Below are 11,980 nucleotides of genomic sequence, written 5' to 3' on the forward strand. Positions count from 1 at the left end.
ATAGCCTGCACTGAGATTTTAGACATATGTTGGGTCCAAAGTGAGTCATACTTAGAATGGATACATTGAAGGCTATTGCACTCAATGGTTAATGCCACTCCCATTGATTTCAGTGGATCTTCTCTATGTTTGACTAAGTGTAGATCCAAGTCAAAGATTTTTTTTCAGTTGTTTGCAATCCTAAACAACTTACTAGGCTGCAAACAACACTGAGCTCTGTGCATCTTACTTTTGAGTAAACACGTTTGCTCATGACAGTTATCTCCTCTTCGGTCCAACAGTATTTACTTAAATCATTGCCTGGTTTTGCTCTAGTTACTCTGACACCTCATCCCATTTCACATACGCAGATTTTCTGTCCCCACCTCCATCAGTAAAGCATTCCAAGTCCACTAAGCATGCATAGTCCTCCCTGCTCCCCCACCCAAGGGGTTGGTGGTTTGAGGGCTACCTTTTTAGTATTTCGACAAAACTTGTGCTTTCTGAAGCCTGATACTCCCACCCCTGTGCACGGATGGTGCCATTTATGCTACTTGTAGATCCACTCTTGGAGAAGGAGTACAGTATGAAAATACAGGATTCTGTTCCGTCACAAGCCAGGGAAATGGAAATCCCATGTCCTTCTCATAATTGTGTTCAAGGTTTAGAAGAGTTGAATGCAAAGTCTCATCTTGGCCTGCAAGAGCACCATGCTCCACAATTTCTGGCAGTCTAGGCATCCTGCCAGCTGTACTACTTAAGCACTTAAAATAGGCATAGGGGCAAACCTATCATGAGGGCAGTTTCCAAAATAACTGCAGATTAGGTCTACAGGGTAATGGGAGGAGATCCCATGCCTGAATGGCATTTTTTTTAAAAGGACATATAGCTGAAAAATGATTAATTGGGCTTGAAGCAAGCAGGTTTTGAAGAAGTGCTACTCAATCAGGGGATGGAAGCTGCATGAGCAGTGATCAGTGGTGGGAAGGAAGCAGATCTTCAGCTATTTGTGACTTCAGCTTCAGTATTCCCAAACCGGAATAGGAAACTTGTTCTATTTGAGCTCAATGGGCTTTTGGCAAATTTCTGACTCCAAATGCACACTGAGTTATGAGGAGGGGGTTGTCTTCTGCAAAATGGCTTGGATTTTTGGAATTCTGTAGCCAAGAACTGTGTATCTCTAAGATAATTTGTGCAAATCAAAGCCAAGTTGTAAGATTTCCCATCTTATTTTTTCTGTAGCATTTCAGATGAGAGGCATGGAAGTATTCTGTTCTCACTACATATGTAGAGTGAACCACCTTTCTTTATGAACTGCCCAGAGAGCTTCAGCTGTTGGGTGGTATAGAAATTAATTAATTAAGTAAATAAGTATACAATGTACCCTCTGACAAGTAATGTATACAATGCATCTTCTGACAAGTAATTTCAGTTTTGTGCAAAATTTGGGCTTCTACTCCATCGTTTTTACAGATTTCTGCAAATGTGGAAAAGAGGCCTGACTTTTGTGCAAATTTCCTTTTTTAATGCAAATCATGGCTCATTTTAAAATCCGAAGTGCAAGTATTGGCTCATTTTACATCAGAGTAAGTTGGTTGGTAGATTTTAATCCCCTATTAGTTTCTTCACTCATCCCTATTTCTGACCATTGGCCATGTGGCAGGAATTTCTGAGAGTTGAAGCCCCAAACTTCTGGAGATTTGCCCTGCCCAACCTTGTTCTAAGGGTCCAACAAGTTAAAACTTCTGTTATAATCTCTGATGTATATGTATACACCCTACAGGACTCATAAATACAAGAACAAAAGGAACACAGGGGCAGTCACTGGTGGACCACATAGGTCAGATAATACCTCTGTGTTTTTCCTAGTTTAATTGTAATGCTATCTCCAACATCTGTATTTTCTGGATTGTTCTGTGTTAAATCATATACATCTTTCCCTTACTGTATATCTGTGTTGAAAGAAAAATATATATTATGTCTAAATTTGTGGATATAGATTTACAATCTACTTTTCTGCGTAAGCAAATCATAATATATTTCAGTTCTTCAGATAGGGAAACATAGCTGGTAACATAGCTGCTTGCCCTTTAAAAGCATTAAGGCTACACACTTTGCATACTTATTTGTACGTAATTCCCATTGAGCTAAATGGGACTGACTCTTGATTGCACTATAAATGATTGTTTCCCTAAGTTGAGAGAAGAAGGAATATAACACCAATACTGTGTTTCCATTGATTTCTGACAATATTGGTGCAACCTTATGCATACTTATTCAGATATAAGTTGCTATTGAATTCATTGGGACTTATGGGAAAGTGTAAGGCCAGCACCTCAAGCAAGTTTTTCATGCAAGAATAATCTTATCCACAATCTTTCCCATATAATATTCATGATAAACGTGGGTTTGTTTTGTTTTGTTTGTTTGTTTTTTAAATAAGGCAAAGTTTCTTAGTAAGATGTAACATTTCCAATCAGCCATCCAACCTAGTTGGGTTGTATACTTGCTGTCTAACTCATTTGAAAATTGAAATTTCATTTGAGTTAGGCTGAACCTCACTAGATATTCAAATATAGACAAAGCCTTTTATTCCCAGAAAAATCTCCCACTACTGGTGGATGAACCAAATGGATGGGACAAATGTTTCAATCAATAGGAAAAGGCAGGCTGGAAGTGATGGCTGTCTCTGGATTAGCAGAAGGTTCTTCGGGTCTATGTGCATTGTCGTGGTCATTAAAACTTTTGTCCATATATGAACACTCTTGTCAATCTTTCAACTGGCTACTAAGGGCTGCCTTATTATTTTTCCTTGAGCGGTGCAGTGCTGATGATATCAGCTGCTTCTTTCATAATCTGTGAGACTTGCAAAAGTGGTTGATTTCATTCTTGATGCTGACTGATTCTAGAAAGGCTACTCTTCCTTTCTATTTCTCAGGGTTTGAAAACAAAAAGAGAATGAACCTGGAAAGGATTTGGACCATGGAAGGTCCAGGTGCAGTTTTGCTGGTGCTGCCACTGCATTCTCTGTATAGAAGCTGCCTGAACTGGAAGCTGGTTCTTATTTCAACAGCATTCTTGAATTACTGTTCACATACTGAAGGGCAGCAAGTTCATTCAGGCACCCAAGATAGGCTGAGTAGCATACCAAGTTCTATCCTTCAAGTGTAAGGAGCATCCAAGAGTAAGGAACATCCATGGACTTAGAAAGGGTATCTGAGGCTGCTGACCCTCAGCATTTTCTGCCTCAGGCACTCAGCCCAAGGAAGGGCCAGCTCTAAGGTATTATAAAGAGTAGGAGGTGCTTTCAAAATTTGTTCACTACATCTCTAGGGTTTCTGGCTTTTGCTTTCAAAGAAACTGTACTAATGAAGAGGTGAGCTGCAGTGTTTCCAAACAGCATCACTTTGAGCATGCTGACAGCTCAGCTCCTCTAGGCTTCACTTTTACCACCAAGTACTATCAAACTAGTGTTGACTTTTTTCGCAGCTCAAGAATAGGGCTGATTTTAGCACTGCCAAATAGTCTCTTTTTTCAAAAGCTGTAACACTTGCTACGGCCTTTCAACCTCTAAGAAGATTTTCTTGGTAATTAACAGTCTTGCTGGCTTTTTAATCTGCTAGAATGACTGTTTTATGAACAACTGCTAGTTCCTCTTCTATGCACATTTTTTTTCTCTTCAAACACTTCATGTTGTTAGTCGCGAAATCGTGTCCGACCCATCGCAACCCCATGGACAACATTCCTCCAGGCCTTCTTGTCTTCCACCATCCCCCGGAGTCCACTTACACACTTTAACTCTTCATAGAGGGTAGCAAGTAGCTGCCTCTCAATAAACCCTGAGAAACAATATAGACATTAATCCAGGAAATCACTAATGGGAAATTTCCCTAGGGAAGCTTAACATTCATAAAATTATTAATGTTCGAAGTTGCTGTTGCAGCTGTAGTTGCAGGCTTCTGCATGCATATCCCTGTCTGGATGGAAACCATAAATGGGTCCTGCATGGACTGTTCTACTACTTGATCCAGCAGTTCAGACTGTGCATGGACAGCCCTTAAAAAATTAAATCCCATCAACTGGAAAAGTGATACTTCAGGCTTCCCTGCCGAATACCTAGTTAGTGGGATTTTACTATACAGTTCTTGCTCTGTTCATAATATTTTGGATAAGAGCCATGCTATATGAATATTAGTCTATTTCTTGTTCAGATATTAATGCCCTTCAAGCATCAAATATCACACCAACATTAAGTAGGGCAGAAACCTTGGGCTGGATCCAAAGCAGCCTTTCCACTGAAAGAAGCAGTCCTTCATTTGATCCAGACATGGTTTCCACTATAACAAGAGCAACAAGTGGCCCTCCAGACGCTGTTGGTCTGTATGAACAGAAGAAGAGAAGGCAATGCCTATGATTCCCCCTTCCTGTAGTAGGAGGAATTGGTTAAAATTGCCCCGTTCCATTTGTAAGTGCAAATGAGTGGAATTCCCATGGGTAGAACTCTGTTCATGGGATCTTAGAATCCAACCTGATTTCTGGAGAGTATGTCTTCCTCACCATGTCTTATCAGATATACTTGCAACATTGCAGTTAAAGGGTTAGGGCAATATTTTTATTTGGTGTTTAAATGTATCGACACTTTAACTGACCATATCCCTATGTTTATTTATGAATCATTTTTTAACAAAATGTTTAATTGAAAATTGATCAATCTGCTTAATAAAGACTGGAGCTTGAAATAAACTATGTGATTATTTGAGTAAGCACATATTGCAAAACTGTCTGGCTTTCTTATGCAAACGAATTAATCTTTGCAATAGTACTGCATGGTTAAATGTATTCCTCAAGATAAGTATAAATTCTTGACTTGACTCTCTTAACATTTTTAATATTTGTGTTTAAATTTTCAGAGAAAGTATATGATCATTTCAGTTTATAAAGAATAATTTATTTCCTTTTTATATTTTGATTTTTGTACCAGTATTTTAACATATATCTCTTTTTTTACAGATCAGCAATCTTCATGTTACTATTACCAGGTTTTCTTTTATTTTGCTTTTAGTTTTCTCATCTTTTTGTCTTTAATATATGAAACTTTACATTAAAATAGTGGTGGTTGTGTTCAAACTTGTGATTAGCTATTTTTAGAATTAGCCTTGATTTTAAAAGTAGAAAAAAATGTGGATTGGTACAACAGAGACATTGCATTACTGCTACAAATTTTCTTACACTGTTTTCTTTTCCTCCTGTATTTGTGTACTAGGTGGTTGTGAATGCCCTTCTAGGAGCAATTCCATCCATCATGAACGTGCTTCTTGTTTGTCTTATATTCTGGCTAATTTTTAGCATCATGGGAGTAAACCTGTTTGCTGGCAAATTCTACCACTGTGTTAACACCACCACTGGTGACATGTTCCCTATCGAAGAAGTTAATAATAAAAGTCAGTGTGATGAACTCATACAAGCCAATGAAACAGCCAGATGGAAAAACGTTAAAGTTAACTTTGATAATGTAGGATTTGGATATCTCTCTTTGCTGCAAGTAGTAAGTGAATACTTCTTACAGCCTTTTTGTTGTATAGTAAAAAGTTAGTTCAAGGGGGCAGGGTTGAACTAACTTTTTACAAGCCAATCTGATGCATGTTTCTTTGGACCCAAGTCCCTGCAATTTCTCAATTGAGTGCAGCCTTAGACACAGGGCTAAGTTATATCGTTTGCATACTGAGTATGTGTTCCCGTTTTGTCAGTTTAAGATATTGTAAAAGGATGTCTTTTGCTCTAACTTTATTTCCCATTGGCAATTTAAATAGCTTTGGGGACTTACGTTACATGTTGTAGTAATGAGGCGAGCATCATTCATAATTATGAGACAGGTTCTTTGGCGTTCTGCCAAATAAAGCTTATCTAATTTCTTTGATAAGAGTAGCTGTTTCCCTTTTCCATCTCTTTTTTATATCTAGTTCTTCAGGCATGAGTCAAGAGTAAAGGTGCAATGTTCTTTGGAGAAGGGTGGGATAAAATAATAAAAGTAATCAGGCCAGATAGTCTCTTGTGAAACTTGCTAGAGAGCACGTTTGCCATAAATTGGACTTGCTTATTCATGTGAAATCCCCCTTGCATTCAATTTTATTTTCACTTTACAAGTACATTATTAATGATAAATTTCCTGCATTATTTACCCAAACCTTTCAGTGTATAGTTGAAATTCCCCTAACAAGGACTTATTTTGACCAGTCCTTTTTTGCTAGGTTCAGATTTACAGAATAAATATAATCATTCATGGCAGTAAGGACATGTTAATGTGAAGGGTTTTGAGGAGTCTAAATTCCTAAATATGGTTGGATATGATATAATAAGAATCAGGATTATGTTTTGGGGTCTTTTGAATTAATTGCTAGTCCCTTCAAATATTGTTGTTAATGTGATATGATCAACATAGGTATTCCTTTTCCTGTTAATGCTCTGCTTTTCAGGTGTCTGATTTTTCTCACTGTTTGTTTGCACTAAAGAAATATGATACCTAGAATTTCTTGGCAGTATGGATTCTTCTGCATGAGAATTTTGCATGGGTGTAGGAGGATAATAATTAAGGGTGCAATGCTAAACCCAAAAAACAGAAAGTAAGCCCAATGAAATACCATGGGACTTTCACCCAAGTAAACATGTGCAGGATTGCACTATAAGAGTATAAAAAATGTTAATGAAACTGTACCCTAAGATCTTCTTCAGAGGAATAAGTGCACCACCTAATTAAGTGAGATCAGTGCCCACCAAGAAGAGGGCCTTTTTTGTAGAGGCACCCTGGTTACAAAACAGCCATCCCAGAAAAAAACTTTGTGGCGCCAGGATGAAGACCGTTTGGTTCACTCCTAACTGCTAAATAACTAAAAGTCTGCCTTTTTCATTTTACGGTGTGTGTTTTAGCTTGGCTGTGTGTATGCTGTTCCGTGGTTGTATTTGTGGTTATTTTGTATTTAAATTGTTTTCATACTCATGCACCTATAAAACTTTGAGGAACACATAGTAATAAATAAATAAGTAAGTTATGTTAGAGTATTTACACACACACACACACACATCACCTTTCATGCTTATATTCTGTATACTAAACACTGAGTTTTACAGAATTGTTGTTGAATTACCTTAAATGTCTAAAAACTGGAATACAAAACACTGAAAACTATTACAACTTCAGCATTTATATGTTAAATATTTTCTGAATACAGGCTACATTTAAAGGATGGATGGATATTATGTATGCAGCAATTGATTCGAGAAATGTAAGTATTCTGGCCTTTGTTTATGAAGCATGCTTGCTATTAATGCAAATGTGAGCATAACCTCTGTTCAAATCAAAACATTAAGGAATTGTGGCATGCTGATTATTAAAAATGAAGATATAGTCCTACAGAAATACGTTTAAATCAATATTAACTTGAATGTTTTTAACAAAGTATTTTGTTGCAGGGTTGACAATAAAATAAATTTTATTTATCTTGTAGATACTTGATCAGCCTAACTATGAAGACAATCTTTATATGTATCTATACTTCGTTATCTTTATAATCTTTGGATCATTCTTCACCCTGAATCTTTTTATTGGTGTCATCATCGATAACTTCAATCAGCAAAAAAAGAAGATAAGTATTAATATGTATACTAAAAGCCTACAACCTTAATTCCAAATGTTCTTCAAAAATTTTAAAAAACATAAAAAATAAGTAGAAACCCTACAAATATTCAGGGCTATTGGAGGCAGCATCTCTTTTACAAAGCACTGAAAGACTGCATTAATTGGTGTCAGAAAAAGACTTTACTATTTTTTATTTATTTAAAATAATTTGAATATGCATAAGCTGCCTTGACCACACTGCCTTCCTTTTTCTCAGACTGTACTGGCTTGTACGGTATCCAGTGCTTCCCACTTACCAGTGTAAAGGAAAGTGGTAAATTTCCTTTCTCCCTTGCAGCCCTTTAGGCACCTTCTAGAGCTGCTCTATAGAGCCAGGGAAACTTGGGGAAGAGTCCAAGAGGAAGCTCACTTGTGCTATGTTGGATTTTACCTGTGTTTGAATAATTATATACAAGCAAGCAATGTTTAACAATAATGGTATTATGGATATCAACACTATCCATACTTTGTCTTTCTACCACTCCCCAATTTATTAATATAAAATGAATTTATACTTCCCAAAAATATCCATTTATGAAATAAACAGAAACAATTCCTCTATTTTATTCTGATATATATAAAATCATTTTTAAAATGAGAAGAATCGTTTGATTGATCTGAATGTGCTCACACAAATGCTAACTAGTGCTGGATTGCCTGTCATTCTCTCTCTCCTCTCAGGGAGGAAGGGGGAATATGATTGGCTAGGAACATGACCAAAGTAGCCGCTGCCACCACCACTTTCATTTTATGTAAATATCACATGCTAATTAATTTTATTGGAACATATTGTCAGAAAATGCTGGGAAAGCAAGTTCTTCTACCTAACATTTCTCTGTTCTATTCAATGCCATTGACTACATTAGTCGTATTTTTCACTTTATGCCACATTCTATGCTACGTACTGTTTATGTTAGATTCCTGTATTTTATCTTGGGCTCAAATTTCTAGTTTTCTCCAGCAAAACTCATCTAATGGAGCACAAAGCTATTTAGAGAACAGAGATGATTAACAGTCCCTATGCTAGCCACCCTGCTGTCTGTAAATTATGGGAGTTGTAGCCCAACACAGTTAGAAAACAGCAGTTTGGAGAAAGATGCCCTACACTAAGGGCTGTCCCACAAGATGCATTTATCATGTGTTTGCCATTATCTACTCACTGTTGTTCTTTATCATAACCCTCCAATTTTGCTTAATTATCAAACCAGCGTTTTAGCATTTTTTTAAAAAAAGCATGCAAAATACAACATTTGAATGGAGAAAAAAATGGGATTTCTTCTTGTGTATTTGCACTGTTTCACTATGCCATGGTGCCATCTAGAGATTATGAAGCAGAAATGCAGGAAACATTGGTCATGTAGTGCACAAGATCTCAATGTTGAGGTGAACTTGAAAGTAGATACAGAGGATTAACAGCCTTGTGCAAAACAACATCTGAAGATTATTTGGAGTGTGCAGAGAAGCTGGAAGGGAGATTGATTAAATGTCACATATGAGAATATGGTTATAACCATTTTTCATGTCATGCCTTTACTTTGGAGGTCAAGACATCTTCATGACAGAAGAACAGAAAAAGTACTACAATGCAATGAAAAAGTTGGGGTCTAAAAAGCCTCAAAAACCTATACCTAGACCAGGGGTAAGTGACACTTCCCAGTCTTTTCTAAAATGAATGATTAATTTTAAAATGAGTGCAAATGAGTGAGAGAGCAAGGGAGCAGTCGGCTGAGGTTACAGATGAATGCTGGACAGCAATCAGCCTTTAATTATGATTTTTAAAGTTTGTTTCTCTGGCTTTCCATATATGTAGCCATCTGACCTACACAAACTGTACAAAAACATCATAACATTTACTGAACACTCTCTTTTTTATATACTTCAGAACAAATACCAAGGCATGGTTTTCGACTTTGTGACAAGACAAGTGTTTGACATCAGTATTATGATTCTTATCTGCCTTAATATGATCACCATGATGGTGGAAACAGATGATCAAAGTGATTATGCAGAAGACATTCTATATCGCATTAACCTGATATTCATTGTCCTCTTCACTGGTGAATGTGTCCTCAAATTAATTTCCCTGCGCTATTATTATTTCACCATTGGATGGAACATTTTTGACTTTGTGGTTGTCATCCTCTCCATTGTAGGTAAGATATGTTCTAAATGAATTCAGCCCAAGATGTAAAAGTGAAAAGAGCTAAGAGGTGTCTTTACACCCCCGTCCTTCTGCTGTGAATTGCAGAAGTATTGATCCCGCATTTCATTGAGGTACAACCTGGAATTGAAATGGATTCAGACATCAGTCTGTGTGCATTTAGATAAAATGTAAAAATAAGAAATTTGGCTTTTTCCATTCCAGACATGTGCATACACACGGCTGCAATGTAGGAGGAAAATGGGTAATTTACAGCGCAGTTCTAGCAGGTTTGCTCATAAGTAAAGTTTACTTTGGGACTTGCTTTGACATCAGTCTAAGTAGAACTGCAGCTTCAATCCTTTAAAGCAACTTGAACAGGTAAATGAAGTTTAGGCATGGAAAATTATAAATGACCCTCACACCATTTTATTTTATTTTATTTTCAACAGGTATGTTCCTAGCAGAGATCATTGAAAAATACTTTGTGTCACCCACCTTGTTCCGAGTGATCCGACTTGCCAGGATAGGTCGCATCCTGCGTCTCATCAAGGGCGCAAAAGGGATCCGCACGCTGCTTTTTGCCTTGATGATGTCTCTCCCGGCCTTGTTTAACATTGGCCTCCTCCTCTTCCTGGTCATGTTCATCTACGCCATATTCGGGATGTCCAACTTTGCCTACGTGAAGAGAGAGGTTGGAATTGATGACATGTTCAATTTTGAAACATTTGGCAATAGTATGATCTGCCTCTTTATGATCACCACCTCTGCGGGCTGGGACGGCTTGCTAGCACCCATTCTCAACAGTGGCCCACCAGACTGTGATCCTAAAAAAGACCACCCGGGAAGCTCCGTCAAAGGAGACTGTGGCAATCCTTCTGTTGGGATTTTCTTCTTTGTCAGCTACATTATCATATCATTCTTAGTTGTTGTAAACATGTATATTGCTGTCATTTTAGAGAACTTTGGTGTGGCAACTGAAGAAAGTGCTGAGCCTTTGAGTGAGGATGACTTTGAAATGTTTTATGAGGTCTGGGAAAAGTTTGACCCAGATGCAACTCAGTTTATGGAATTTGAAAAACTCTCAGAGTTTGCAGCAGCTTTGGAACCGCCTCTTCATTTACCAAAACCAAACAAAGTTCAGCTTATTGCAATGGACTTGCCCATGGTAAGTGGTGACAGAATTCACTGCCTTGACATTTTGTTTGCTTTCACAAAACGTGTTTTAGGGGAGAGTGGAGAGATGGATGCTCTCCGCATACAGATGGAAAACCGCTTTATGCAATCCAATCCTTCCAAAGCCTCCTATGAGCCCATTACAACTACTTTAAAACGGAAACAAGAGGAGTTATCTGCTGTCATTATCCAGAAAGCTTACAGGAGTTACCGTCTAAGGCAGACAGTGAAACAAGCCTCATTTGTATATAATAAAAATAAAATGGAGGGAGGAGCTGGCCAACATATCAAAGATACAATTCTCATTGACAAGATAAATGAAAACTCGTACACTGAAAAAACAGATCTGACCATGTCTACAGCTATTTGTCCACCATCCTATGATCGTGTAACCAAGCCCATTGAAGAAAAACATGAAAAGGAAGGCAAGGATGTACAGAAGAAAAAATAGAGGTGCAAAATGCAGAATGGGTGACAATTTGTTTACAGCCTGTGTGAGTAATGTAGCTGTGTCAACAGGACTCCTCGAGGCGGTATATGCCAAACAGACAGTTTTTACTATATACTGTATTCTTAAGGTCAGTGCCTATAACAAGACAGAACCCCCTCGTCATCCCCACGGAACTGTAAAATGTAGAAAGCATGACAGGAGGTTACTGTTTTCATTACCAGCTGACACTGCTGAAGAGGAGCGACAAATGGCTAATCAGACTGTAGGGACCAGTAAAAAGGGTTGAAACAACTAATTTTTCTGTGTGTGTGTGTGTGTGTTAAAACATAAAACACTTACTACAGTCAGTGTATCTATCCACTGTTTGCATTTCAACTGCCACGTTTCTCATCTTTTTACAAACTCTGTGTTGGTGGATTCATCTTTTTTTCTTTTTATTCACACATTGTGACTATTTTTGTAAATGGGGTTTATGTTGGGGAAGGGGTAAGTACTACTTTACCAGTATGAGGACCAGGTGTTCTATTATACAATTCTCTTATATGCACACCAAAATGATTTG

General features: G+C 37.6%; 1 protein-coding gene across 2 annotated transcripts in view; it reads left to right on the top strand.

Annotated features, from left to right (window-relative positions):
- Positions 1-11,418, top strand: part of LOC123017126 (sodium channel protein type 1 subunit alpha) — a 52,792-nt gene extending 41,374 nt beyond the window's left edge. For both annotated transcript variants that reach the window (XM_044418262.1, XM_044418263.1), the window contains exons 21-26: positions 5,243-5,524; positions 7,206-7,259; positions 7,482-7,619; positions 9,186-9,290; positions 9,534-9,804; positions 10,244-11,418. In XM_044418262.1, the coding sequence (XP_044274197.1) occupies positions 5,243-5,524; positions 7,206-7,259; positions 7,482-7,619; positions 9,186-9,290; positions 9,534-9,804; positions 10,244-11,418 (2,025 nt within the window). The remainder of the gene's footprint in view (positions 1-5,242; positions 5,525-7,205; positions 7,260-7,481; positions 7,620-9,185; positions 9,291-9,533; positions 9,805-10,243) is intronic.
- The last annotated feature ends 562 nt before the right edge of the window (positions 11,419-11,980 follow it).

Source organism: Varanus komodoensis, unplaced genomic scaffold, assembly GCF_004798865.1.
Source record: "Varanus komodoensis strain SLA01 unplaced genomic scaffold, ASM479886v1 scaffold9, whole genome shotgun sequence".
In the NCBI taxonomy this organism is placed as follows: domain Eukaryota; kingdom Metazoa; phylum Chordata; class Lepidosauria; order Squamata; family Varanidae; genus Varanus; species Varanus komodoensis.